This window comes from Chenopodium quinoa, unplaced genomic scaffold (assembly GCF_001683475.1).
Source record: "Chenopodium quinoa cultivar QQ74 unplaced genomic scaffold, ASM168347v1, whole genome shotgun sequence".
In the NCBI taxonomy this organism is placed as follows: Eukaryota; Viridiplantae; Streptophyta; class Magnoliopsida; order Caryophyllales; family Amaranthaceae; genus Chenopodium; species Chenopodium quinoa.
Genome location: NW_018743252.1, coordinates 5,863,979 through 5,890,558, shown reverse-complemented (window position 1 = coordinate 5,890,558; position 26,580 = coordinate 5,863,979). Strand labels below are relative to the sequence as shown.

General features: G+C 35.9%; 1 protein-coding gene across 1 annotated transcript; it reads left to right on the top strand.

Annotated features, from left to right (window-relative positions):
• Positions 1 to 4,885: 4,885 nt before the first annotated feature.
• Positions 4,886 to 26,307, top strand: LOC110735096. Its single transcript, XM_021915242.1, has 8 exons — positions 4,886 to 5,943; positions 8,942 to 9,334; positions 13,185 to 13,258; positions 13,363 to 13,752; positions 16,766 to 18,086; positions 23,310 to 23,404; positions 23,556 to 23,697; positions 24,993 to 26,307. Exons 1-8 carry the CDS (start codon positions 5,703 to 5,705, stop codon positions 25,640 to 25,642), a joined length of 3,306 nt encoding a protein of 1,101 aa, XP_021770934.1. The 5' UTR covers positions 4,886 to 5,702; the 3' UTR covers positions 25,643 to 26,307.
• Positions 26,308 to 26,580: the final 273 nt, after the last annotated feature.

The following is a 26,580-nucleotide window of genomic DNA, read 5'->3' as shown; positions in this document are numbered from 1 at the left end:
TTCCGAACCTTTGGATCCGACTATGAAAGAGAGGGTTTGTTGGGGTCGCCCTGCTACAAAAACCACAGAGTGAGAAGCAGGCCACAAAAAATTAATTTTGACTTAGACAAATGGAAGAGAAGTTCACCTTGGGCACCTGTGAAGCAGGCGACTCTTCAATAGGCCGCTTGGCCATCGCTTGCCCAGGATGGCCAAGTGGTATAGGGCAACAACTTTCTTTGATGCTGAGAGCTTCTCCATAGCTTTATTTGCAAAAGATGAATCAAAGAGTTAGTTCGACACAAAATCAACCGAGTCTTACAAAACACTTGAACATGCGGTCAACTACCTCTCGGTATCTCTCCACTAAGGCCACAGGCAGCCAGATATGTCCCATCGTATAGCTAGTTATATTTTGCAGCCGGCAACATAGCCTAAGATGTTGAACCAAGAGTTTGGGGCCAGTTGCTAGACACCCAGTTGCTATCCGTCCAGGATTCGCTCCACAGCCAGATGTAGAGGAAATATTAGGCCAGCCTTAATAGTAACCTCATAGCAGCAAAACCATTCGTCCCCGTAGATGGACCCCTTTGGCCAGACTACAGTGTCCTCGGCATCCGGCGTGCATAAGATATAACCATGCCCCATGACATGGTTAGCTCTGAAGCTTCCTATTTTATCCGCCATTTTTTTTCGCCTGCCTACGGGAACATGATGATAGTAGGCGGCATATTGCTCTCGACGGGTAGCAGACGGCTCTGCCCAGTCTTCTCCCATTTCTACTGAAAGGGATTCTCTCGCTGTCTCTAGCCCAGAGTGCCTTTCTTCAAAGTCATCAAAGAATTTGCTTGAAGTACTTGGCTCAGAGTCACTGCCTAAGCTCTTGGACGCAGCGTCTGCCTGACGAGCTAGATCAACAAAGCCTGAAATGTCATTTTGAACCTCCTCCTCTGATTCTTCCAAAATGGAATCACTGGGAGTGCTTGGGCGCTAGGCGGCACGTCAGATATCTCATTGACAGGCGCATAGAAGGATGTGGCGTCTGAGTTGGTCACCCTTGCAGTTCTTTTAGTTCTGGCCATGGTGTCCTATACAGACACATAGACAGTCGGACTTAGGGCAGTTTGCAGAGGGTGCGTGGTCCAGCAAGGGGCAGTCGACACTCCTAGTTCTAGATTCAGCCGTCCCTGGTGATCGACTGATAACTAACCTAGGCCGTGCCGTGTGCTTTTGAGAAACCATTTTCAAAAAAGAAAACAAACAAAGAGAAAGTACAAGAGAATACAAGTGGTTACCTTTGATTTAAAAAGATTGAAGGTGCTTGAAAAAATCTAGCAGCTGTAAGAGCAGGCGGTCAGCTAGCAAGCGTCAGTCATTCTCTAAGAAGAAGTCAAAGGCTAAAGTCCAAAGTCTGAGAGTTTGAAAATTCTAGAATGTCCAAACAAATGATTTGGACATCCCTTATTTATAAGGGGGTGAATTTCAAGAGACGGTAAAAAAAAATAGTAAAAACTATTGGCCAATTAGAGTGTGACCTATCATAGGCGCCACGTGGCAAGCCACGTTACCCCTATGGGGGGAAAATGATTAGGGGATTTAACTCCGCCACGTGGACCAATTGAACCCTACCACGTGTCATCCACGTGGACCAACCAGAGTCCACCACGTGTCACCTCGTTAGAGGTCCAAGGTGATTTAAAGCCGCCACATGGACCAATTGCATTTCTTGAGAGCTAAGGCTCGGATTTCGAGGCTGTCTGAGATAGCCGGATGATCATTCCTCTCCTAAGAGGAGCCTGATCCCATCTATATTCCGCACTTTCTTACATCCGAACACATTCTAACTTGATCGTCGGAGGCGGAACTCCCAACCCCGGGAGTATTCGTTATTTTGCAGGTACAGGCGCGGGGATCCAGTCTCGGTGTTGTAACTCTCCCGCAGGACACATAAAAAACCCCGAAACAACCTTCGTTTCTTATTTTATGCAACCAAATCCATTGCACGAGACAAAACTTTTAAGGAGTTTTAATTAAAATAAGAGCAGTTAATTAATCACCACCATCCCACCAAATACAATATCAGCAACCACCCTATCATTACTAAGTACCAACACCAACAACAACCACCCATCCTAACCACCATAACCCCACCCTATAGCCACCATAAATCGCCGCAACGAAACCCACCCTTAGTCACACCACAACCACCACACCACCACATCAACCCTCTCGACGCCCACACATGGCCACCCACAACTATTGCACACAAGTAGCAACCACCACACATCCACGCCTATGGGTGCTCATAATTGGGTACCCGGGTTTTCGGGTAGTGAATTTACCGGCCCATGTCCCGACCCGATAAAACCGGGTACCCGGTTGTCGAGTACCTGATTTTACCGGGTCAGGTCACGGGTACCCTTTAAAAAAATTATCTTTTTACTTAATAAATTAAAATTTAATGCTAGCCTGCTTTTTTCATATCAAGCCTGCTTAAAGAACCAAAACTCATCATAATCGTGGTCATAATAGCTCTAAAAGTACTCTAATTATATTAATCAATCAAACACAGATTAACTTTAATTACGATTTTTTATTAAAAAATATAATAAAAAATTAACTACTACTTGCAAAGTCATAATTCATAGCATACCCAACAAACAACAAGATTCCAAAAAAAATCAATCAAATTTAAACTAAGAAGCAGCAACAATCCAACAACGACAGCCGACAGGAATCACCGAAACATACGTACACAGAAGCAGCAGCACCAGCACCGCACCTAGATTGTTTGTAAGCGGTAAGCCGTCAGGAACTCACGACTCCTCATGAAATGGATAGGTCATCCATAATCCATATAATACGCAAAATAAAGGGAGGAAGATGAAGAAAGCTAGAAATCTAGGAGTAATTGTAAAGTGTAATTAAGGAGTGAATTGAAGAGCAAAGGAGTGAGCATGAAGGGGGGGATGATGGCTGTAGAAGTAGAGGAGAGAGAATGGAAGTGAAGATAACCCTAAGTCCCCAACACTTTAAAAGAACATATTATAAAAATATAAAAAAAAAACTCACGGTTAGCGGGTACCCGACACCCCCACAACTCGCCCATAACCTGACCCGAATACCCGCTTGATTTCCTAGGTAGGGTACCCGCCCCGTTAATTTTAGAAAAATTAAAAAAATACCCGGTTAAATTAAGTCGGGTCAGCGGGTCATTGGGTCGGGTCAGTCGAGTCGGGTATTTTTGAACACCCCTACCACGCCACCCTAACCACCGAAAGGCCAAAACCACCGTACTAACCCACCTCGTAACCACCCTAGCCACCACAAACCCACTTTTATAACAACCTCTCACCACAAACACCTCTAAAACAACCCCTTGCCATAAACCCACCTTTAAAACAACCCCTCACAACAAACCCACAAATCAACTCTTGGGTTTCGATTACAATTTAAAGGAGGAGGGGCGGTGTCGCCTTCGATCTCGACAGGTATGAGGGGCATTGACTACGATCTTGATGAGGTGGAAGGGCAATGGCGAATATTAAGGGGGAGGAGGAAGTGGCGATGACTTTGATGAGAGGAGGAGGAGCGGTGACGAGGAGGATGGACGATAACTTGGTGGGGGGTGGTTATTAGGGAAGGGAGAGAAGATAAGGTGGTGGGGTGGTTGTGAGAGAAGAGAAAGAAAAAGGGGTTAGGTGGCTGAGAGGGAGGAGAGAAAATGTAGTGCTGAGGGTGCTAGATGTGGTGGTGAGGGAGGAGAGAGAAAGTGGGTTAGGGTTTTATTGAAGGATGATTAAGTAAGGTTAATAAGTTAACAACAGTTGTTTGATGTCTTAATTGAGTTAAATAAGGGTTTGATGGTAATTTTATTCAAAAAGAAATTTACTACAAACGGGAAAAAATAATTTGTTGCACATAACTTGAAACATTCGTTTTTGGCAAAAGTTGCACAAAATAAGAAATAGAGGTTGTACTTTAGAGTTAAGATTGACCTGATTGACATCTATTTGGATGAGCTCTAAAAGGCTTTGGTTAGCCGCCCAATTATCCATAAAAAAATCTCTTTGCCATCACCTATTATTCAACAGATACCTTTTTCTCAAAAGTTTATGTTGAGCAAGAATTTTTCTCCATATATGTGAATCTTTCACATTGTGTTTGCACTCAAAAGAGGATGAATTGTGAAGATATTTATCTTTAATGACTTTCACCCAAGTATTCTTTGGGTTTGATATTTTACTAGTACATTGACATATGTTTAATACTTCCTCCGTTTTTTACTTGCTTCGCTTTGACTTTTACACTACTTTTTACCACCCCTCATTTGACCGTCTTTTGTGACTTATATATAAGGAAAAACATATCCATGTGAAATTTTGTTAGGATCGTCTTAATAAGTACGTACTATCATAATATATAACTTTTATTATCCTTACTTATGGAGAATTAAATTTATTGATGGTTAAAGTTCTACATTGACAAACGTGATAAATGAAACATGCAAGTAAAAAAAGATGGAGGAAGTATATACCAAAAAAAGTTTGACAATGTCAATTATTCGGGGGCAAAGCCACTAGTTATTTTTGGGTTGGATAGAGGAGCAACATCAAGTTAATTAGGCTAATGACATGACAAAGTTACTCCATTTATCTGAGCAAGGGTTTTGGACTTTTGGGTGATAAATTATACTGTCTCACCTTTTATTTTATTTTTAAGTACCATCCTAAATTAAAAAAAAATCCTCTTTTTTTTAGTAAAAAATACTATTATACAAATACTTCATCAACCTCTTTTTTTTTTTTTTTTTTTTTTTTTTTTTTAATTAGTCGACTAAAAAAATAACTCTATGACATCATTAATTGTTTTATTATAAAAATTCTTTTTATTTTTATAATATTTTTTACTAATTTTTTTTATTAACCGTTTTAAATTTACACCTATTAATACTAATAGAGTCGTTTCTTATATTGCACATACACGCATTGCGTGCGTTTCTTAGCTTGCACTCATATTAGTTAAAATGACAAGAGTTTATTCCTCATTTATTAGTCAAAATGACCGTAATACCCCTTAATTTTTTAATGATCGTTTCTTAGCTTGTACTCATAATAGCTTGTACTTACTCCTTGTTAACTTGAAATTTCTCTTTTTTTTTTTGTTTTTTGTTTTTTTGAAGATAATGTTAGGCAGGAATATAATAAATCAAAACAAACGTCCAAGACTCTGCTGGAACGGACCCATACAAACAAATTCCGAACAACCACGAGTATCTGCAGGAATATTTTTATCTAACAATAAGTCTTGTGTAAGGCGAGTGTACGTTTGTAAGACATTCAGTTTGAGGGCAGCTTTAGCTATTTTTATGGTAACTTTAAACCCTTAAAGGGTAACTTTTAATTTGTCATTGGTTTGAGTTTTATTTTAATGTGTAATTTCTTATATATTCATGATTATATACTATATAGGCTAATATGATTAATCTAATACATTACAAGTTTTTTTGTAAATTAAAATCTATTTTTAGAAAAATAATAACTTTAACCTGTCTTATAATAAATTAACGTACACTCACTTTTCGAAGAATTTGTGTTTTCTCTGGATAAATTGGTTAAACTATTGCATCAACTTAAAAAAAAAAAAATTAAAAAAAAATATAAAATATTGGAGTACAAAATTTAGTGCGATAATAATATGCCAATTGGGACAAAAGAGTATAAATGCTGAGAAAACTCGAAGACTCCCATGTCGATTGTCGCAGACATCCATGTAAATTAGCAGCCTCAACAATGGCGGTGCTTAAAATACTGACTTTGCTTGCGTTAATTTCTCTGTTATTTTCAACAATCCACGCCAAATCCAACAACACTGCTAATTTCCAATGGCAGATTCTCTCTTCCAAGAATTTTTCTTCTCAGATTCGTCTTCATCCTCATATTCTCCTCTTTATCACCGTCCCTTGTATGTTATCTTTCTATCTCTTTAATCTCTCGAATTTGTCAATTGTTCGATTAATTGTAGCTATTTTTGAATTTAATTTATGTTGCGATTTGAATTCAATGAATTGGGCGAAATTTAAATGTTAAATGGTTGTTTTTATTGGTTTATGGTGTGAGTTGACAGTTAGGAATTATTTTAGGTCAAAATAGAAGGACAAATGTAGTTTTATGTTGTGAATTTTGAAACTAATTCGGAGTAATATTTTAGGAAGATTTTTTTTTTTTTTTTTTTGAATAGTTTAGGAAGATTTATTTAATGCTTATAGTTAGCTCGTATTGCCGTGTACATCGAATCCGATTATAATGATGAAAGCAATTGTCCAAGTGAAAGAGAATGTGCAATTTGATAAGCTGGTAGAGTTTAATTTTCCTAAATTAAGAGTTGGAATAAGTAGTAAAGCAGTTAACAGTAGTTTAGGACTTTAGGTGTCCAACAAGCAGTTCTTATTTATGAAATCATAAGAAGACATGTATGAAACCTTGCACATTTATGTTCATATTTTTACAGAAGATTATATTGACATTTGATGTACCCTAGCATTTTGCATTATGCCTTTTTATTACTACAATCTGGTATATTTGAACTGATTACCTAAATTCAAATCTAGTTGATCAAACCCATTGTTTCTACTTAATATTCTTAGATCTTTACCGCCTCGTGTTAAGCTGTTGAGTGAAGTTTAAAACCCGTGTTTATATATGTGTCAGTTTCCTTTCTCTTCTGAGAATTATGGCACATCGCTCAGATAGTGGCACAACATGCCAACATTGGAAAAAACATTACCTTAATAATATGTTTTTTTGTGGGAGCTTTAAAGTATATATATCCTTTTTTAGTGATATGAAGTAAGATGTAAAGGCCAAACTAGAAACAAATTGTTAAATTCTCTATTTTCGGACAATGCTTCTAACAATCAAAGCATCGCTTGATTCTTTGTTTAGCCCTATCGTTTTGTATTCCTTAATTTCATCTTTCCTTTTAGGATCCCATAGATTGTTTCTAAGAAGTCAGAGAGGCTTTTAAAATCCTTTTTTCAGTTAAGATTGTGGGAAAGTGAAGAGGGACCATCTAGTGGTTTGAATTCTAGTTTGTCGACTAGTAGTCCAAAATACGAACGAGAGTAGCTACTTGCCGACCTCTTTGGATTAAGATGTCTCGAAAAACCCCTTGGTGGTAAAGTGGTGGTGTCATGAGAATTTCTCCTCAAATCTGAATCCTTATTTTGTGTGGACTCTTACTATTCCACCATGGTAATTAAGTTATTATTCCCTCATCTTTACCACTTTTAAACATCAACTGATGCAAAAACTATAGGATTTCTAGTTAGAAATTAATGCTCTCATGTATCCTCTTTCGAAGAAGTCAAGGCTCATGAGTAGGAAATAGGTGACTAGGTGGGGATAAACAATACTTCCTCCGTTCTTTTTTACTTGACCTGTTTCATTTATCATGCTTGCCAATGAAGAACTTTCACCTTTAGTTCTCCTTAGGTAAAATTATTAAAGTTATATATTATAATAGCACTTATTGAGACGAATCTAACAAGATCCCACATGAATATGTTTTTCCTTACATATTGTGCCTTTGTTTTGCTGCCAGCAAAATTAAAAATTAAAAATGGAAATCATACATGTAGGTACTTTTGTATTAAAAAGGAGAGAGATCGAGAGTAAGAGATTTATTAAATATTAGTGGGCTCCACAAAGTGGGGTTGTGGATGATAAAAAGCGAATAAAAAATTGTCATAAAAGGAATAAAGTAAAAGTGAGTAGAACTTAGAAAAGCGGATGAAAACGGAAAGTGAGTAAGTCTTAGGAAAATGGAGGTAGTAATTCACAAAAGATGGTCAAAGGACTCAAAGGAAGGGTGATGAATAGTGTAAAAGTTAAAGCAGATTATGTAAAAATGAACGTAGGATTTTAAACATTTTGGAATGGTACAAATTATAACTTAGAATCAATGCAAATAATACCATGGTGATTTTAAGTAAAAGTTATTAGGAAAATAGAATATTTGCATTGATTTGGAAAGGTGAAACTCTATAGGTTGTTCTCTTATCGCTTTTGCTTCTTTCAACTTTTCAAGCGAACCTTCCCATTATGCATCATTGAAGGTAAGGTACTTTGAGGCCCAAGAGGCCTTAACGGTGAACCTCAATTTTGACTAAACTTTCACAACTCATTCATGGCAAAGTTAAAACTTGCGATTAGATCGTGGCGAAGCTTGGTGTGTAAGCAATCTAGCATTCTATCTTTGTGGGCATTGGTGTAAACTTTTTCCATTTTTATTTACCACTTCTGTCCCTAAATAAAAGTCCCATTTCAACCAAAAATCTAGTCCCTAAATAAAAGATCAATATCATCTAAATCTATTTACTCATTCACTTTTCATCAGCCAAACCCTTTATCTTCCTTTTTTTATTCATTTTTTAACAACCAAACTCCACAATTTTGTTTTTGTATATTCACCTTTGATCAACCAAATATATGTCTTGTTATTATTCACCTTCCTAAAAACTTATGCAATGGGCAAGTGGAAGCTTTATTTTGGGGTGGAGGGAGTAAAAGAAAAGAAAGGTTTTAGAAAAAATAGAGCAAAAAATTATCAGCTGTGCTTATAAAAGATTCTAGCAAGATATGAAATCGATGTGTTATGAATAATTGTCCATTTTTATTTTTGTGGAGAAAACAAGCCCATTTTTCACTCTAGGGCTTGATGCTAGGCTGTTAGCTGTAAAAGAATATAGATTATCTAGTCAATGCATCATCATTCTTTATGTCTGATAGTCACCCTTCTGATGTTTGTGTAAATACTGTGTGCATTTGGTTCTGTGTTGTTTTTGCATTTCTGTTAATTTTTTTTTGGGCTTGGAGATTATTTATTCTTTTACTTTCTGAAAGCTTATGTAATTGAATAGATTTCTGTATACACTGTCAAATTATTTGTTTTTTTCACATAGGGTGTGGAGAGTCTCGTTCTTTGATGAATGAGGTATCTCAGAAATTGTCTAAAGAACAAGAGACGTATTGCTCCTTGAAGCTGATGCTCATATACCGCAATCTTGAAAAGACACTGGCTGATTCTCTTGGTGCTGCAGAGGGAATTACAGTTCTCTGTTATCATCATGGCATGTCTTTTAAGTATCAGGGAATCAACAGAGAACGAGATATATTATCCTCTGTCTTTTATATAATGTCACTTGCCACTGAAGACCTTCCTCTTAAGAGAATTGGCAATTCCAAGGACATGGAAATGTTTCTTGCATCAACCGATAAGGCTATAATCCTCTTAGAATCTTGCGGATGGACCTCAAAGTTGCTTGTGGATCAGACTGGCAATGGAACTGTGCAAGGTATGTCAAACAATCATGATTTTTTGCTCCTTTTCTGTTTCTGCGCTTCTGTACTCCTGTAGCATATCATTTTCAAACTAAACACAGTTGTGATGGCTCCACCATATATGGTAGGCTAGTTGGTGGATTTTCCAAATAAAAGAGAGGCTGCGAGAATTTGTGTGAGCTTGATGCAATTGTTTTATCCTATTCTTTCCTGTTATATTTTCTTGCTTTTGTGTTTTTATTTGCATTTATCTATGTCTTAAGTTGTGAAGCTTTGAGATCAAGCAATTCTAGTTGCCTCATACTATATATGATTCTATATTCGTTATATTGTTGTAAGTTTAAAGTTTTTTTTTTGGTAAAATCAATCAATTCGAATAGGTTCTTGATAAAAATAAGACTTTGAAGGAGTATTACCTAATTTAGTTGGTGTTATTTCCTGACTTCATAATTTATTAATCCTTTGTTGATGAAATCTAATTCTGGTACTGATAAATTACATTGTTCCTAGTTTTTAATTTGGCCATTGTAACTAGATTTTTAATTTAATACCTCCGTTTCATATTATGTGCAGCAAAGGCATTGACACGGACTCCTAAACAAAATTTGTTTGTGAGTGTTAAATGGAGAGAGAAAGATAGAGACACATGTGATGAGGAGAGAGATACATAGAAATGATAACTTAAAAAGGAAATAGAACATTTGTTGCACATAATGTGTAGTATCCATTTATAATAAATGTTGCACATAATATGAAACAGAGGTAGTATTTATTTAGTTACTCCTTCTATCCCAAATTAAATTTTACACCTTCCTTTCTCAATTGTCCCAAATTATTGTTACACTTCTAACTTTTGAAAGACACCACTATGGCACTATTATTTAAATACATCTCATCTCCACTATCAAAAGTTACGGTCCCATACTATCTCACATTCAATTAAATAAAATACTATTTCATATAATTTTTACCTTTTCAAAGATATAGTACCCCACTATTGCCTTTCAAATCTACATTTTAAATAACAAAACGATTGATAACCAAACAACTTATCACTTAGAATACGTGCCATAATAATTGTCAAAACTAATGTGGGCCGGAGGGAGTACTTAATACAATAAACTGATTTAATACTTAATCTTAGCTATTATAGCATGTTTGAGTTAAAAAACTCAGAAAGTGTAACTGAGAAAAGTCAAATTGTAAGAAATTGATCTCTCCAACAATGGAGAGATTTGGAAAGAAAACTCATCATTCTTCCCTCCCCTTCCTCTCCCTCCCCTCCCCTTCTTTTCATTATTCTTTCTTTATCCAAACGCACTATTAAGCTGCTAAGTACTAAGGTGAACTCGTTATTGAACCTGGAATGACCTTTTGTGTTGAGATGTTTACTGTAGGTCTGGAGTTATTCCCCCTCCTCTTAGGGGTTGGGAGGAGGATTGTGGTGATGTGATGTAGGGTTAATTGGGATCAATGTATAAGAAACTGCAAGGCGCACTAAGGCAATAGGGGTCTTGATGCGCAAGGTGCACCTCAACGAAGTGAGGCACACTCAATGAAATACTGAGTAAAAATTGAAGTTGTGTCTCTTTAAATGTGTTTCCTAGCTCAAAAAATCGTTGAAAACCCCATGCGTAGCGCCTAGGAGTGTATAAAAAAGTGTGTCTAGGTGTTGAGGCACTAGGAGAATGGGGCAGAGCACTTTTATTGCTCAAGGAGAGGTGCATTCAAAGAGGCACACTTGAGGCGCATGATGCATAAGATTTGCACAAGGCACACATGAGGCATATCTGAACTGTGCTTCAAGGAGGCGCACCTAGGTATAGTGCTTTGAGATTTTTAATACATTGGCACTAAGGTAAACCTTAGGCACGCTATTTATACTTTGATTGGGATGGTGGGTGGTTTTTAGCTGAAGGGTCTATTTTTGGGCTGAATCTTTACCCAGCAAGTAATTAAATCTTGCCCACTTCCTCACATTGCTACCGCATTGTAAAAATGTTTGAGCTTAATGTGACAGTGTTATTAGGTTGCAATACCAAAAACCATCCACATTGCCCACAAAAGTGGTTCCATGACTGTTATTGTGATAGGCTGAAAGGTTTCGATCATGAAATTATGGCTAAAATCTTACTTTAATAGGTTGCTATTTGCTTTTGTTTTTTTCCCTTCAGAATTGGCGAGGTTGAAACCATTGTTTCTTTTCATTTTTCGTTAGCAGGCAACTTGTCTAGCTGTGTTTATTTTGTGACAAGTGAGTTGGTGTGTGAGAGACAGAGAAATCATAATTGTTATGGTATGCTATGGCAATTACATCAGTACAATATCCTTATGTTTTTGTGTGAGCATCGGTAGTGATTGAGGATTATAAACTTGTTTAGTCGGTTTCATATTACATAGTTTAGTAAGGAACATCCAGCATTATTCTATAGGTTTGATAGATGCTTTGAATGTGGGAGAGCATGCATAATTTTGCAAGGTTAAGGCATTGTTTTTTTGGGTACAAACATATTTTATAGATGATCATCCTTCTCTGGCTGAGATTAACTGTAGACATTGTAGAATCAATTCTTATTTGCATGTGTATATATGCACGGGAGATAAACATGTTATATTGCTTTAGGTCGGCCAAATTGATTAGTGGCATTTGATCTTATGAATAAGGCTTCCTGGTATACCGATCATACCTATCGTACAGGGTGGAGCACATTCACAGATGTGTACATACTACAGAGAATACTGGTTTATGTTCTGCAGTTGTTAGTGTGATTACACTACAGAGTTGTGGTTCTTAAATTTCGCTCTAGTCTCAGGAGTCATGCAAAGGGAAGCACAATTGATGGTGGCTAGGAAAATAGTTAATGTTGCGGAAGGAGATGATGAATTCTTCATGGATGAAAATCTGGTGGGTAGGTTTATAAATAATGAGATCCTTATGTGTAAAGTGTAATGTACTAAACTGGTTCAGATCTTAAAAACATATTAATATGCAGAAGATGGGAAACAAGATTAATTTTAGGCTATGAAAGGGAGGAAATTATTGAAGATGGAGAGAGATTTTTATTTGTATTAAAGTTAACCCTAGAAGAATAACAACTTCTCTGCTTTTGAGTGGCCGGGTCACTCCCAAGACAATGAACTGTCACAAAAAATTTATCATATCTGTTATTTATATCCTAGCTTACTTTCTCTCTCATGTAACCAACACTTCACTCGTTATTTGGTTCTTCTAACAATTTCAAGTGCCAAGGTAGTTTATCCATAGTATCCTTCCACAATGACACATGTACACTTGCTTAATTGGGTGTCTGGGTGGGTTTTTACAGATAAGTTTAGATGTTAATCATCTATATTTGACTGTATTGTTTTAAAATTGAATCGGCCATAGATTGTTATGATGTGATTGAATCGGCCATAGATTGTTATGATGTGATTCTAGATCATTTGGCCTCCTAAAGTTGGAGGATGGCAATTAAATAAATTGTTGAAGCTTCATTTTGTGGCTAAAGGATCAAGGTTTAATATACCTTTTTTTTTCTGCTTTCTGATATGTTTTCTTACATAAAAAGTAAGTCGTGAACATGAGGTTATGTTGATGTCACCAAAAGACGCATGATAACTAAATTAAAAGGAAAGCATGGACATTTTTATAAACCTCTTCTTCCTTGTATAGGAAAAAAATGTGTTCTCTTATTATCTTTGTATGTGTATATCTGAAGAAAGGCTTTATGAGTTCATCTTAGAAAGCCCATCCTTACACAACACCATCTATATAGAGTATAGGAGTATTTTATGGTATTGATATGTGATGTGGAATATAATATATGATTGCTCAGTGACACCTTAGAAAACCTATTTTTGCAGGTAGTCACTTTCCAGGGGATTTAAATAGAGAAACTGATCAAACCCTGGTATCTGGAAGTCAGAAAAACCTTAAGGTGACTTGTGGTTTTGTGATGACTTGTTATAATGACATTTACGTGAAACTTAATGTTTATCATAGCAATTAACCATTAGGTTTTTTAACTCCCTCTCTTAACAGGATGGAGAAAATGATACGAACTGTGATGTTCAACATGTTTGTGGTGAAAGTCCCTGGGTTGGAGAATACAGTGCTGAAAATAGGACAGCTTCTACTGACGAGGATATGCAGCCTACGTCTGGAACATCCTGCAGTTTCAAAGAATTCAGTAAATTTAAGTCGTTCTTCTCAAAGTTCATGATATTGGCAAGAGATATGTATCTTCCTCCTCAAAGACAAAGATATGGCTTTGTATCAGATAGGTCATTGCTTTCGACTCTTGGTGCTGAAGATTTTGATCAATGGTCGGTGATCATATCCTATGCTGGATGTCTTAGTTGCTTAAGGAAATTTAAAGATGAAATACATCTTCAAAAGGCTCTTGAGATGCATGATCTGCCAGTACTGGAGGTAAGTCCATACATTGGATCATCAACTTATTGGAATGTTCATGCTGTACCTCTTCTCTCTATGCATTTGAACAGTTGATTTGCTGCTTGGACGTTTTTCACAATTTTGAATCCTTATTATACATATACAATTATAAAAGAAGTATTGTTGATTTGTTATTTGCTATTCTTTGAACTATATTTGATTAATCTAGCAGAGCTTTAAGTGCAGTAGGGCTCCCTCTGTCCTCCGTCAAACATCCCGTTTCTCATAAAGTGCATGTCTGTCAATAAACTTCCTATATCCCCAGTATACCTTCCCGCTTTTTCCAACCAGCTCTCCTTTAAAACATGAAAATATACTCATTATCTTATTTCAATTTCACCTTAAATAAAAAAAAAAACAAAAGAAAAGAATAAACTCTAATTTGTTTCACCTTTTTTCAACAAAATCCTCCCCTATCAACTTGGTGCCCCCTTGATGCTTTTTATATATTGATTTAACAATAATCTGGTTATAAACAAAGAAATACTGAAGAAGCAAAGATTTGGATCTAGTTCATACTTTATACGCTTTGGTAGTTATGATGGATGTTGCACTCTCTAATAATCGATTAGGTTTGGAATATATGAGTAATTATTTTGGATCAAAGCTTTCACTAAATTGAAAGCTTTATTTATCTTTGTAGGGAGCTTTTCCACTTACCATATTGATGTGCATATTAACCTTCTAGGTGCAATTTTAGGGAAATTTTTAGCAGTTTTTGGACCTGGATATGGGTAACATACTCTGGTATGGATCTGACCAGGAATTAAGTTTTTTTAATATGAAAATGCTTGGACATAGTTAATAACCATCTAATTTATGATTAGGATATTGGGGTACTATCAATGCATATGTTTTCCATCATTAATTTTGAGTTAAAAAGAAGTCTACTATATCGTTCATCTATTTATTACTCAGACTCTTCATTTCACCTCAAAGTACCCGTGTCGGACCATTGACATTTGGACATGGGAAGCACACTTAGACACTTCATTTTAGTTTTAAATCATGCTAAATGTTTCGCAAAAAGACACTCGGACACATACCAGTGTCAAGTCCATGTAACATAAACATTTATTTAAAAAAAAGGAAGTTAAGGTATGAAGGAACGGAAGGATCAAGGGGCATTTGGTCGGGCAGTTGGGGATGTCAATTATAGAAAAAGATATATATGTATGCAAAGCATAGGATTGGTGTGCAATTTTTTAATTGAATATGCATATTTTTCTTAGTAAATGTGCATATTTTGATTTTTTAAGCTGATTTTATATTACAAATTTCTGGAAATGGGAAAAAAATCCACATTGTGTATAAAACAACAACAACAACAACAAAGCCTTAGTCCCAAAATGAAATATTGGGGTCGGCTAACATGAATCGTCATAAGGAATTGCACAATATAGAAAAACGGACATAACAAAACCATCATTTAAAAGAGTTTGAAAAAAGGTTAGTAAAAAAAGTGAGTAAACGAAATAGCATTACGAAAAATTAAAAGAGTTTTCAAAGAAAATCAAGAATAAAATTCAAGATAGTTTTATAATAGTGGTTAAAACGTTCATGTTGAAAACAAAAAAAAAATTTAAACATTAGTGTGCCAAAAAAAAATTAGTGTGCCAAAAAAAAAAATTAAAACGAAAATAAGATTAAAAAGTATATATAATCAATTCACGTCGTTGACGTAAGTTTTCTCCCTCCACACTGCCCTATCAAACATCATATTCTCCTCAATTCCCAAAGCACTCATGTCACTCTTAATCACCCTCTTCCGAATTTTCTTAGGTCTTCCCCTACCTCTCGCGATCCCAACACTTTGCAATTCTTCAAGCCTCCTTACCGGAGCGTCACTTGGCCTCCTTTTTACATGGCCAAACCATCTTAAGCGATTCTCCCTCATCTTGTACTCAATCGATACAATCCCTACTTTCTTCCTTATTATCTCATTCCTTAACCAATCCTATAATTGTGTATGAGTAAAAAAAATAAAAAAATTGCACATATGCTTTAAAAAAAATAGTGCACCACCCTATAAGACCACTATTAATGCCACCAATACCATTGTTTCACTCACCAACCCGTACTACTTAACTCTACACTCAGTTATCTCCATCATAGGCATGGCAACCCACCAAGTTCTGTCCACTGGTAATGGTTGAAGTAGATTTCCCAATTGGAAATTTAAAGGCCGAATTGAACCATATACTAGTGAATTGAATTGTGATGATAAAGAAATTGTGAAGAGAAAATGATTAACAGCATCAAAGATGGTGATGGTTGTTGCCTTGAATGGGGGAAGCTATGTCTATAGAGTATACGAGATAAACAAATCGTTAGGGTAGTGACTAATGATCTTGGAGGTGACTTGGGAAATGATTGATATCATAGCTAAGGAGGTTTTTATGGGTTTTAATTTCTAGTGAACAAATACCATATAGGAACATCAAAATCCTATCCCATCACAACCAAAAAAAACGATGACCAAAGGGTTTTGATTTTTTTCATTCAGTTTTATCTTTCCCAATTCTATACTTTTCCCTTACTTGAACCTTTCCTTATAATTGATGTTAGATACTACAGGCCACCTCTGTTCCTCTGATTGTCGAACATTAGTTGTCCTATGATAACAAGTAGAGGTTACAATCGATTGTTTAGCTTAGGTTCTGATCGAGTTCATTCAGGTTGGTAATGAGTATATTGAGTTGGGTACGGATTGAATTGATTTTATGTCTGTTTCCAATTTGAGCCTCATATTATTTCGGGTCTATCTGAGTCGGATCAAACTTAATATTAAATCAGTTTCCATGTTTTTCTTCTATTGTCAAATTCTCTTCATATGCATGTCAAATTGGTCCTAACAACTAGAAACACCACTCCTTTTATAGCATTCAATGACTGCTACTGACCTGTTTTGTAGCTTATCAACTGACTAATACTTGAAGGTCATCTTTCTTGTTGGGTTTTGTTTGATTTGTTTTATTATAATATGCAGCTGCCAGATGATGGAAAAGGCCTTAGACCTGCTCTCCCTGTTGATAAACCATCAGTTGTACTTTTTGTAGACAGAACATCAGACTCTGTAGAAACTAGAGAAAGTAGTCAGAAAGCTCTTCGTTTGTTCAAAGAACTTGCGTTACAGTATTGGAAATCACATCCGACTGATTGGCAAAGTATTGATCCAACAAAAGGATCACTTCACACTTATCAAGATTCAACCAGCGTGTTTAAGAATCATAGGTTTCTGGTATCACCTTCATCTCAGATAAAATTGGATGATAAAATGTCTATAATGATAATAGATGAAGGACAACAGGTTACCTTTGGTAATGAGGCCTCGCAAAGTGGCTCTTTACATGAGATCTTGACATATTTGGTTGGACAGAGAAAGCAAGCGAAATTAAACACACTTGCAAAAGAAGCAGGTTTTCAACTGCTTTCTGATGAAATAGACATAAAGATAGCAAATGTGTTACCTTCTCTGGAAGGTCAGGATCAGGATTCATCCATCAAGTCAGATGTTGCCTCTGAGGAAAGTATCAATGACAAAATTAAGGATTCTACTGATGAAGTTGCACCCCTTGCAGATCAGGAGCAACTATATCAACCTATTAATGTTGAAGCTTCATCTGAGTACAGTAACCAGCAAGTATCCATTGATTCTGCAATTAAAGAGTCTGGAATTGGGGATCCCCATCAGTCTCCTAATGATCAGAAACTTGGATCTGGCCAAGATGTAGATTTAGATATTCAACCTAATGCAGAAAACACAGAAATTTCAGGTCTTAGGCGTCATTTAAGTGCCTTTACTGGTTCGTTTTTCTTTAGTGATGGTAACTACAAATTTCTCAGATCTCTTACTCAAGACTCACAAGTTCCAAGAATAGTGATCATTGATCCGTTGTCCCAGCAACATTATGTCTTATCTGAAGAAGCAAATTATGATATTGTATCTCTATCAACATTTATAAAAGAGTTTCTAAATGGTAGCCTTACTCCATTTCAACGCAGTGGACCTTTGCGAAAATCTGTTGAAATGCCACAGCCTCCATTTGTCAATCTTGATTTTCGTGAAAAGGATTCCATCCCTGTTGTTACAGCTGATACTTTTTCTGAGTTAGTTCTTGGTTCTGGTGAGTCCAATGCTCAAGATGCACTCAATGCATGGCATAAAGATGTGGTAGTGCTTTTCAGCAGTAGCTGGTGTGGAATTTGTCAGAGAATGGAATTAATTGTTCGTGAAGTTTACTGGGCCTTGAAAAGCTACGTAAACATGGTTGAGTCTGAAACAAAAGGCAAAAGGCTTTTTTCTCAAGGCAGGTATCTTCCTTTCCATATATGTAATTGCTAAAGTCTCTTAATTTTTTGTTTGCCTCGAAATAATCTACAGAGTATGCATTTTAAATATTGTCCAGATTTCCTTATATACTTTCCAATCCCCAACTTGCTCCATCCTATGCCTAAAGAGAGTGAAAAGATGTAATCCTAACTGATGCATGGTCAGTTTTATTCAGAAGAACTAAAACTGGGTGGATGTATAAAATGTAAAAACAACTATGCAGGTGTCTGATATTGCAGAATTTGAAATTGTTGGAATAAGAAGGTTTTTCATGGTGACAAATGAATAAGAAGATATTCAAGGGGGTATACTGTGACCTACTAAAAGAGTAAAAGATAAAATTTGTAAATAGGATTCATCATCTTCTTATATATATATATATATATATATATATATATATATATATATATATATATATATATGTGAGAACCCTTTCTTATGTGAGAATACTTTTTATGTTCTAAATTTTAACTCTGGTGTTCTAAATTAAATCAGATACTCTAAATTTTTACTCACATGATCTAAACCTTAAATTAGTTAAAATCAGATGTTATAAACCTTAAATAAGTTGTTCAAAAACTTTAACTTATATGTGATAAATTTTAAATCATGTGTTCTAAGATTTTTAATCATATGTTCTAGATTTTGAAGCATGTATTCTAAATTTGGGGAGAGATCCGGTGAGAATAGGTCCATATATGAGAACTCATACTCATATGAGAACTAATCTAAAATTTAGAACATGGGAGTAAAAATTTAGAACATATGAGTAAATATCTAGAGCATGTGACTCAAATTAAAACTTAGAACATATGAGTAATAATTTAGAACATATGTGTAAGTAATAATTTAGAACATCTAATTTAAGAATTAGAACATGTGATTAAAAATTTAGATAATCTGATTTATAAAATTTAGAACATATGATTAAACTTTAGAACATCTAAGTTAAAATTTAGAATATGTGAATAAAATTTCAAAATATCTAATATTAAATAGGAAAAATACACTTTAATAATCCCAACTATGGACGATTTATTTCTAATAATCCCAACAAAGGTTTATTATCTAATAATCCCAACTATGCTATGTGTTTACCTCCAATGGTCCCAACCAGTCAACAACTTGTTATAATAGGTTACCAGACATGTGTTAACACGTGATTCGTCCAAAATAAAAAAAATAACAAAAAAAATACCCAAAATTCCCAATTTCCCAGCCACCCTTTCCCCACCCTAACCCCACCCTAACCTCGTTGGAAACCGGTCGGCCACCCCCCTTAACCACCGAAACCGGCCGGTTGGCCTTCTACACCCCCTTTGACCCAGCCTGACCCCGAAACTACCTCCAAGCCAACCCCGACTCCAAAAACAGATCTTCAAGAACCCTAAAAGCTTTCTATGAACAAAAACAATGGCAGTCAACAACGACCCATGGTTAGCGGCGAGGAGAGAGAAAGGGTGCGAGATGAGAGAGAAAGCGAGGACAACGCCGACATTTTTGCGGATGCGAGAGAAAGCGTCGGAGAGATTCTCAGGGCGAGCGAAGGCGGTGCGATTGAGGAGTTCGTACTATGGTCGGCGTTGTAAGGGTGAGAGAAGGGGGTGCGATCGAGGAATAATGGAGAGATTCCAGGCGAGTGAAGGCATTGCGCGAAGGTTTGGCGAAGGTGGTGGTTAAGAAGGAGATGAAGCTCCGGAAAGCAGGGGTTGTAATGGAGGTGGTGTTGTCGGCGTTGATGGCTGTTGGGTGGTCATTGGGAGTGTTGCCGGCGACGACATTGTTTGCCGGCAGGTGAAGGGAGGACTAAGGAGGTGGAGATTGTTTCGTTAAAGGGTGGATTGTTTTTTTTTTTCAAATTTTTTTTATGTTTTTTTATTTTTTTGGTAATTTTAGACCAATCACGTGTTGACATGTGGTAATTAAAACCTAAAAAAAAAAAAACTCTTTCAGCAGGTTATCAGTCATTAGGACCATTAGAGGCAAACACATAGCATAGTTGGGATTATTAGATAATAAACTTTAGTTGGGATTATTAGAAGTAAATCGCCCATATTTGGGATTATTAAAGTGTATTTTTCCTATAAAATATAGAACATGTGAGTAAAAACTTTGAACGTACGAGAAAATATTAAACCATAGAATATAACATTTTGAAGGGGAAGGCTCTCCTAGAACCCCTCCTTTATGTGAGAACCTTTACTTATGTGAGAACACTCTTTATGATCTAAATTAAATCAGATGCTCTAAATTAGTACTCACATGTTCTAAACCACAAATTAGTTAAGTAAAAATCAATCAATAAAAGCCTTAATCCCATAAGTGGGGTTGGCTACATGAACCAAATTTGATTATTCTGTGTAGTTATCAACAAAAATCTTCCTCTTCCATCCCTTACGATCCAATGCCTCATCCTCATTCAAATACATTTACTTCATATCCTTCTTAACTCCTTCCAACTAAGTCATTTTTAGTCTCCCTCTCCTTCAGTTAATCCCTCCATGGTCCCACTTTTCCACTCTTTGTACTTCGGGTCTCCGTTTTACATGCCCAAACCAACGCAGACGATTTTCCCTTAGTTTGTCTGCAATGCCTGCCGCACCTATTTTCTTTTGAATAACCTCGTTTCTGATTCTATCTCTTAGAGTGTTCCCGCACATCCACCTTAACATGCGCATTTCCGTAACCTCTATCTTTTTACTGTGCTCCTTCATAGAAGCCCAACATTCTGTAACATAGAGCAACACTGATTTTATGGCAGTCATGTATATTTTCCCTTCAATTGTAAGGGAATGCTTCGTTCACATTATACTCTCGTGACCGCTCTCCATTTTAACTTGTTGCAAAATTTTAACTTATCGTTTTAAATTTTAAAACGTGTGCTCTAAGATTTTTAATCATATGTTCTAGATTTTTAAGCATATGTTTTAATTTTTATTTGTATGTTCTAAATTTTTACTTAAATTTTCTATATTTTATACCAGGTGTTCTAATTTTTATTCACATGTTCTAAATCTTAAATAAGATGTTCTAATTTTTACTCGTATATTCTAAATTTCATAAAGCAGATTTTCTAAATATTTACTCACATGTCCTAATTTATTACTCACACAGATGTTCTAAATTATTACTCATATGTTCTAAATTTTAATTTAAGTCACATGTTCTAAATTTTAGACCAGTTCTCATATAAGTATGGGTTCTCACATATGGACCTATTCTCACCGGATTCCTCCCCATAATATATATATATATATATACACACACCATTCCTCTCCAACCAAATGCTCCTCGGGATTACCGTCACTGGATTTCTCCAAAGAATTTTTATCTCCTTTGCCCCACCAAACCCTATAAACTGAATCTGTAGTCTTGTATATTTGGACAGATCCAACGTTCTTTATTCTCCAGAAAGAGTCATGATTGCATTTCTTGTTGATGGGCTCCTTCCACACTTGTCATTGTCAAAGTCTGTTCACTCTGCTGTATGTTTTAATTCCCTGAGAATAAATCTTTTTGGCAGACCTAATTGGTTTCACCATGTACAATACACAATGTTTTTTGAAACTCACCATGTATCCTCAACAATTTAAGTAAATCTTTCATTTAAAATCTGACAGCGTGTTGATTTTGTTAACCTGCCCTAAGTCTGTTCCTCAATTTCTCTCTATTAACCTGGTGAAGGTTTTCTTCTCCCACTCTTCTTTAGTTCATGTGGTAAAAGTTTTAAGACATATAAGTATTTTTTGTGATGTATATATAAGAAAAAACATTACCATGTGATATCTTGTTAGATTTCTCTCATTGTGTAGTTTCAATCTATCAACATTTTATAATTTTAATTAGTACACAACTAAAGATATCAATGGTCAAAGACGTGCAGAATCAAATTAGTAGGGAGTAAAAAGGAAAATTTAACTCTAATAATCCCACTTTTGGATGGTCTTCTTAGACCAGTCCCAACTTGTAAAAGAGCTGTCGTCTTAAAATGGTCAATCACCTATTGTTTGGCAGCATAACAAGTGTGACTCTTGTTTCTTTCTAATTGTATAGATTTTTTTATTTTTTTTTTGAATTTAATTAATATTATCATCCCCCTCTGTCTCCTCTCCTGTCCACATCACCTTACTCTCTCCTCTCCCCTACACAGCCCCAATTCCCTGCTCAAATGGGAGCTGTGTTCAGCCCCACTCTTCACCGTGCCCCAGAGTCCAAGACCCCTGACAGGTGGACACCACAACCACCACATCCTTCTGCACAACCCACATATCACCACATCAACATCACCCCTGCCAAGGAATGACCAATCTTATTCCAAGAAGACAATGAGAAGGGCAGTGAGGAAAAAAAAATCCCCTGATCTTCATGGCCATTGATTGTAGAAACAGGCAAGATTTACTACCAAATTGATTATTAGAGAGAATGATACAGTAATTTCTTTATGACTCACAACTTCCCTCACGCTCCCTCTATGGTATAATTTGGGAAATCATTCTTTTTAGTTTGATTATTTGGTTGAAATTTGTTATTTTTCTGTACCATTGATGTTTTCAATTATTGATCTATGATCTCTTGGGTCTATAAATTTAATTTATGGCTTCTTGTTTTTTATAAATTTAGTTTGCTGCTTCTTTTGTTGTTGTTTGAGCTGATGCCTTTCAAAAAGGGAGATGAATGATGGTATGTGTGGATATGGAAAGCAAGAAAAGAGGAAAAAAAAAATTGGAGTGTTAGTCCATAGGGTACTGAATGAGGGGAGAGAGATCAAAGAGGGAGGTGGGGAGGCTGGAGGGAGTTTTGTAAATAAGCATAATGTTACATCTGGTAACTGGTGAAATGGTTCAATTTAACAAGGTTTCACAAAAAGTTGGGATTACTTCCAGTTTTTTAAGAGTGGAGACCGTTTTATGAAGATTTTCTAAAGGTGGGATTATTTTTTCCCCAAGAAAATAAAGGGGGTAATCAAATGTCTTACTAAGTGTTATTGTGCCAAATCCTCGGGTATGCATGCAAAATTTTAAAAACTTGGTGAATTCTTAAAACGTTTAGGGAACATGGTGAATTTCAATAAGCCTTGGTGTGCACATGATGAAAATCTCCTTTTACTCTCTGTTTGTAAAGACTTTTATAAATGTCTAAATAACTTTTTCAGCACATCTTGTAGGAGAGAGAATGATATTATTATGTTAATGTGGCGCAGATAACTTGAAGGATGATGTTTCAAAGATGCTTGTATTTTATTCGATTGATTGCATGGTGAATGAATGCAGTTGGATCCTGAAATCAATGGGTCAAGTAAGTCCCATCATTTATATAGTTATATTATGCACTAACAAAATTTAGCTTTTTATATTTCCAACTTCCTCTTTTCTGGCAAAAAAGGAAAGAAAAGAAAAGAGAAAGGAACTTTATATTGGAATTGACATATTTTGTGTGAAAATTGCAGAAGGAAGTTTATCCTAGTTTGCTGCTATTTCCAGCAGAGAGGAAGACTGCTATCGTCTATGATGGAAATATGATGGTTACAGACATTATAAAATTTATAGCCAACCATGGGAGTCGTTCTGACCATCTTGCCAGACAGAAAGGTATACATAGATATTCGCAAATGGATACCTCCAACACCCCCCTCCCCCCAAATGACTCCTGTGTACCTAACCCTGATTTTCACTTTTGTTTGGTTATATGACTTGTGTATCGATCTTTTTTTGCTCTTGCCGCTAATTTTACTTTATCTTATTGACATCAATAAATATTATTACATGCTACCATGGGATTCACACGTTTGGAATCTGTCTCTAACAGTGGTGTCTATGAAATTAATACGGAGTATGTTTTATATAACCTTAGTCCTTAGCTGAAGCACTGTTAAAAGTCCGTGTATAGTTAAGAAATTTCAGAATACTTGTTTGCAGCGAAGTAAACATTAATAGTTTTGACGCTAGTTCTACTTTACCATTATTACCGACCTGCGGATATTTACTTCATTTCACCTTTGCTCGCTTGAGTTTATTCCTTTGATGTCAGTATGTGGCTACGATTTGAGTATGTGTTAATGTTTGTTAATCTAGTGTTGAATAGGTGATGTTTGGATATTGAATAAGTCGGAACTTTTGATTGCAATCAGTAATTACTAATTAGTATGTTAGTATTTGACTACAATATATTTGGAGATGTTTAAGATTTTTGTTAGTGTTACAACTACAATTATAACACTGACCATGATTTTTGGATTTTTGCTATGCTCTTTCCTATTTGGATGGTTCCTTATGATGATTCAGTTAGCCAACCCCAAATCATCTTGGGACTAAGCCTTTGTTGTTGTTGCTGTTTACAACTACAATTATAGGGCTCTTCATCATAGTAATTTGATATAACTACTAAAATCCACTATGGAGTATATAAGCTTCAAAACCAAAACATGTGCCACAGCAACCATGACCTACCTGTGATCTCCATATCAGTATCCATGGCATTGTGGCAGTTATCAGTACCATGCATTAATTCTACAAGGCTACACCAATAACAAATGACATTGTGTTTATAACATCAAGTCATCAATGTTAATGCCTCTCAGCGGCTCGTTCCTTTGGCAGAGGAGGAGAAATACACAGGCCTTCCGCTGTCTGAAGTGCTATTTTTAACTTACCCTTAATCCATCGCAGCTATTATTTTCTACAAAGTACTTGAGGTAAAAAAAGGTAGTTTAACTAGCCTTTTATTAAATGAAGATGTAAAAATTTTATAGGTTAGACACTATTAATCTATGGCTTAATTGCATACTCTCCTTGTTCTTGAATTATTATATTCACACTTAAGTAGTTAGACCTGTTAGTCTAGATTCAATTGACATAATGCAATTTTTATGTCTACTTATTTGCAGGAAATTTATGGACTGATTTGGAAGAGAGAAAAAATCAAGATGATGAAGTCAGAGTTGCAATGAGTAGAGATACCAAAAAATCTTCTGATGTCACAAATAAATATTTTGGAACCAATATGCAGAATGCAGAGTTACAAAATTCAGCGATATTACAAAAGCCAATCACACCAAATCCCATTGTCGGCTCATTTCTAGTTGCCACTGAACACTTGGATGATTCAAACCTTTTCAACAAAGCCAAGATTCTCATTGTGGGTGCTGAACATGGTGTAGGATTTCAAGGTTTGATTGTTAACAAGCCTATCCCCAGCTGGGATTCTTTACCTCGATTGCGAGACGTAAAACTACTTGAAGGAGCTCTTGTTTCTTTTGGGGGCCCAGTCATTCAACAAGAAATGCCTCTTGTCTCCTTGGCGAGGATTTCTTTCAACAATCAATACCCTCAAGTTCTACCCGGTGTCTATCTCCTTGATCAATTGGAAACACTCGGCAAAATTAAGGATATTGAAGCAGGAAATCTGTCTGCTACTGACTTGTGGTTCTTTTGGGGCTACTCAGGCTGGAGTTGGGACCAACTTCTAAATGAGATAGCTGAAGGATCGTGGAAGCTTCATGAGGGAAGTGTTGAAGATCTACAGTGGCCAAAATGAGAGCTTAGCCTCACAAGATGGAGATATGTCTTATGTGAAATGCCTCACCCAAGTTCTGGAGGACTTCTTTCATTAAATCTGAATTCCCTTTGATCGAAGCATTGAGGATGAAGTTAGAAGGCTGCAGGGGGTGGGGGACTATTTTGCGTAACTAGGCTGCTGGCTGATTGATATCTTATGTTTGGTAATGTATATGATGTCTCCCCAACTACATGAAAGGATAGAATGTTCGAAGGTTTTGAAGGAATGAAAGAGATGTGTCCTGCTCCACACTCCCTATTCCAATATCTGTAACATTTACCAGCATTTCCTGTGCAATATGTTCTCAGTTTGTTCTATTTTTTATCGCCTTTAGGTTAGAGTATTCGTTACCTAAATAGAAATAGGGAAGAAAACAGAATTCAGGTTTATGGGGGATTCGAAAGAAGAACCTCTGCAGCAGAATTCTCATTTTGGTATAGTAATATTTTACAGCTACTAATAGGCTCCTATGTTGTACTGTATCACTGATGCATATGAATGAAGTTCACAAAAGTAACCATTTTTCTTCTTCTGTGTTTCTCCAAACCCTTTGACGGTTGATGAGTAGGGCCATTGGGTGCTTTGGAATGTCGTTGGTTGATTGCTTACCCTTGATTCTTAATTTATTTATTATTATATCTTTATATTATTTCTATTTTATTTATGCTTATGCATTTCTTTTTAAAAAGGCTTTAAATTTTTAATAACAATTTTGGGCTAATTTTAGGACGAATTTGGTTTTTATTTTTTTTTAATTTTTTTTATTATACAGTGTCGATTTTGCTTTGAAATCATTAAGCGAAATTGTCATTTATTTATCATTGAGAAATCTTACAAGAACTTGTCAGGAAATTCTTTTTGGTAACCTTCAACTTTTTATTTTTCTTTGTGATAAATTGCAAAAAACTTATTATCTT

What these genes read in the sequence shown, in the direction of transcription:
- LOC110735096 (XM_021915242.1), top strand. Translation starts at nt 5,703, where the DNA reads ATGCTGAGAAAACTCGAAGACTCCCATGTCGATTGTCGCAGACATCCA. An exon ending in CAAAAGGCTTTTTTCTCAAG is followed by an intron (nt 18,087 to 23,309) that starts GCAGGTATCTTC and finishes AATGTGGCGCAG; the next exon opens with ATAACTTGAAGGATGATGTT. An exon ending in TCCTGAAATCAATGGGTCAA is followed by an intron (nt 23,405 to 23,555) that starts GTAAGTCCCATC and finishes TGAAAATTGCAG; the next exon opens with AAGGAAGTTTATCCTAGTTT.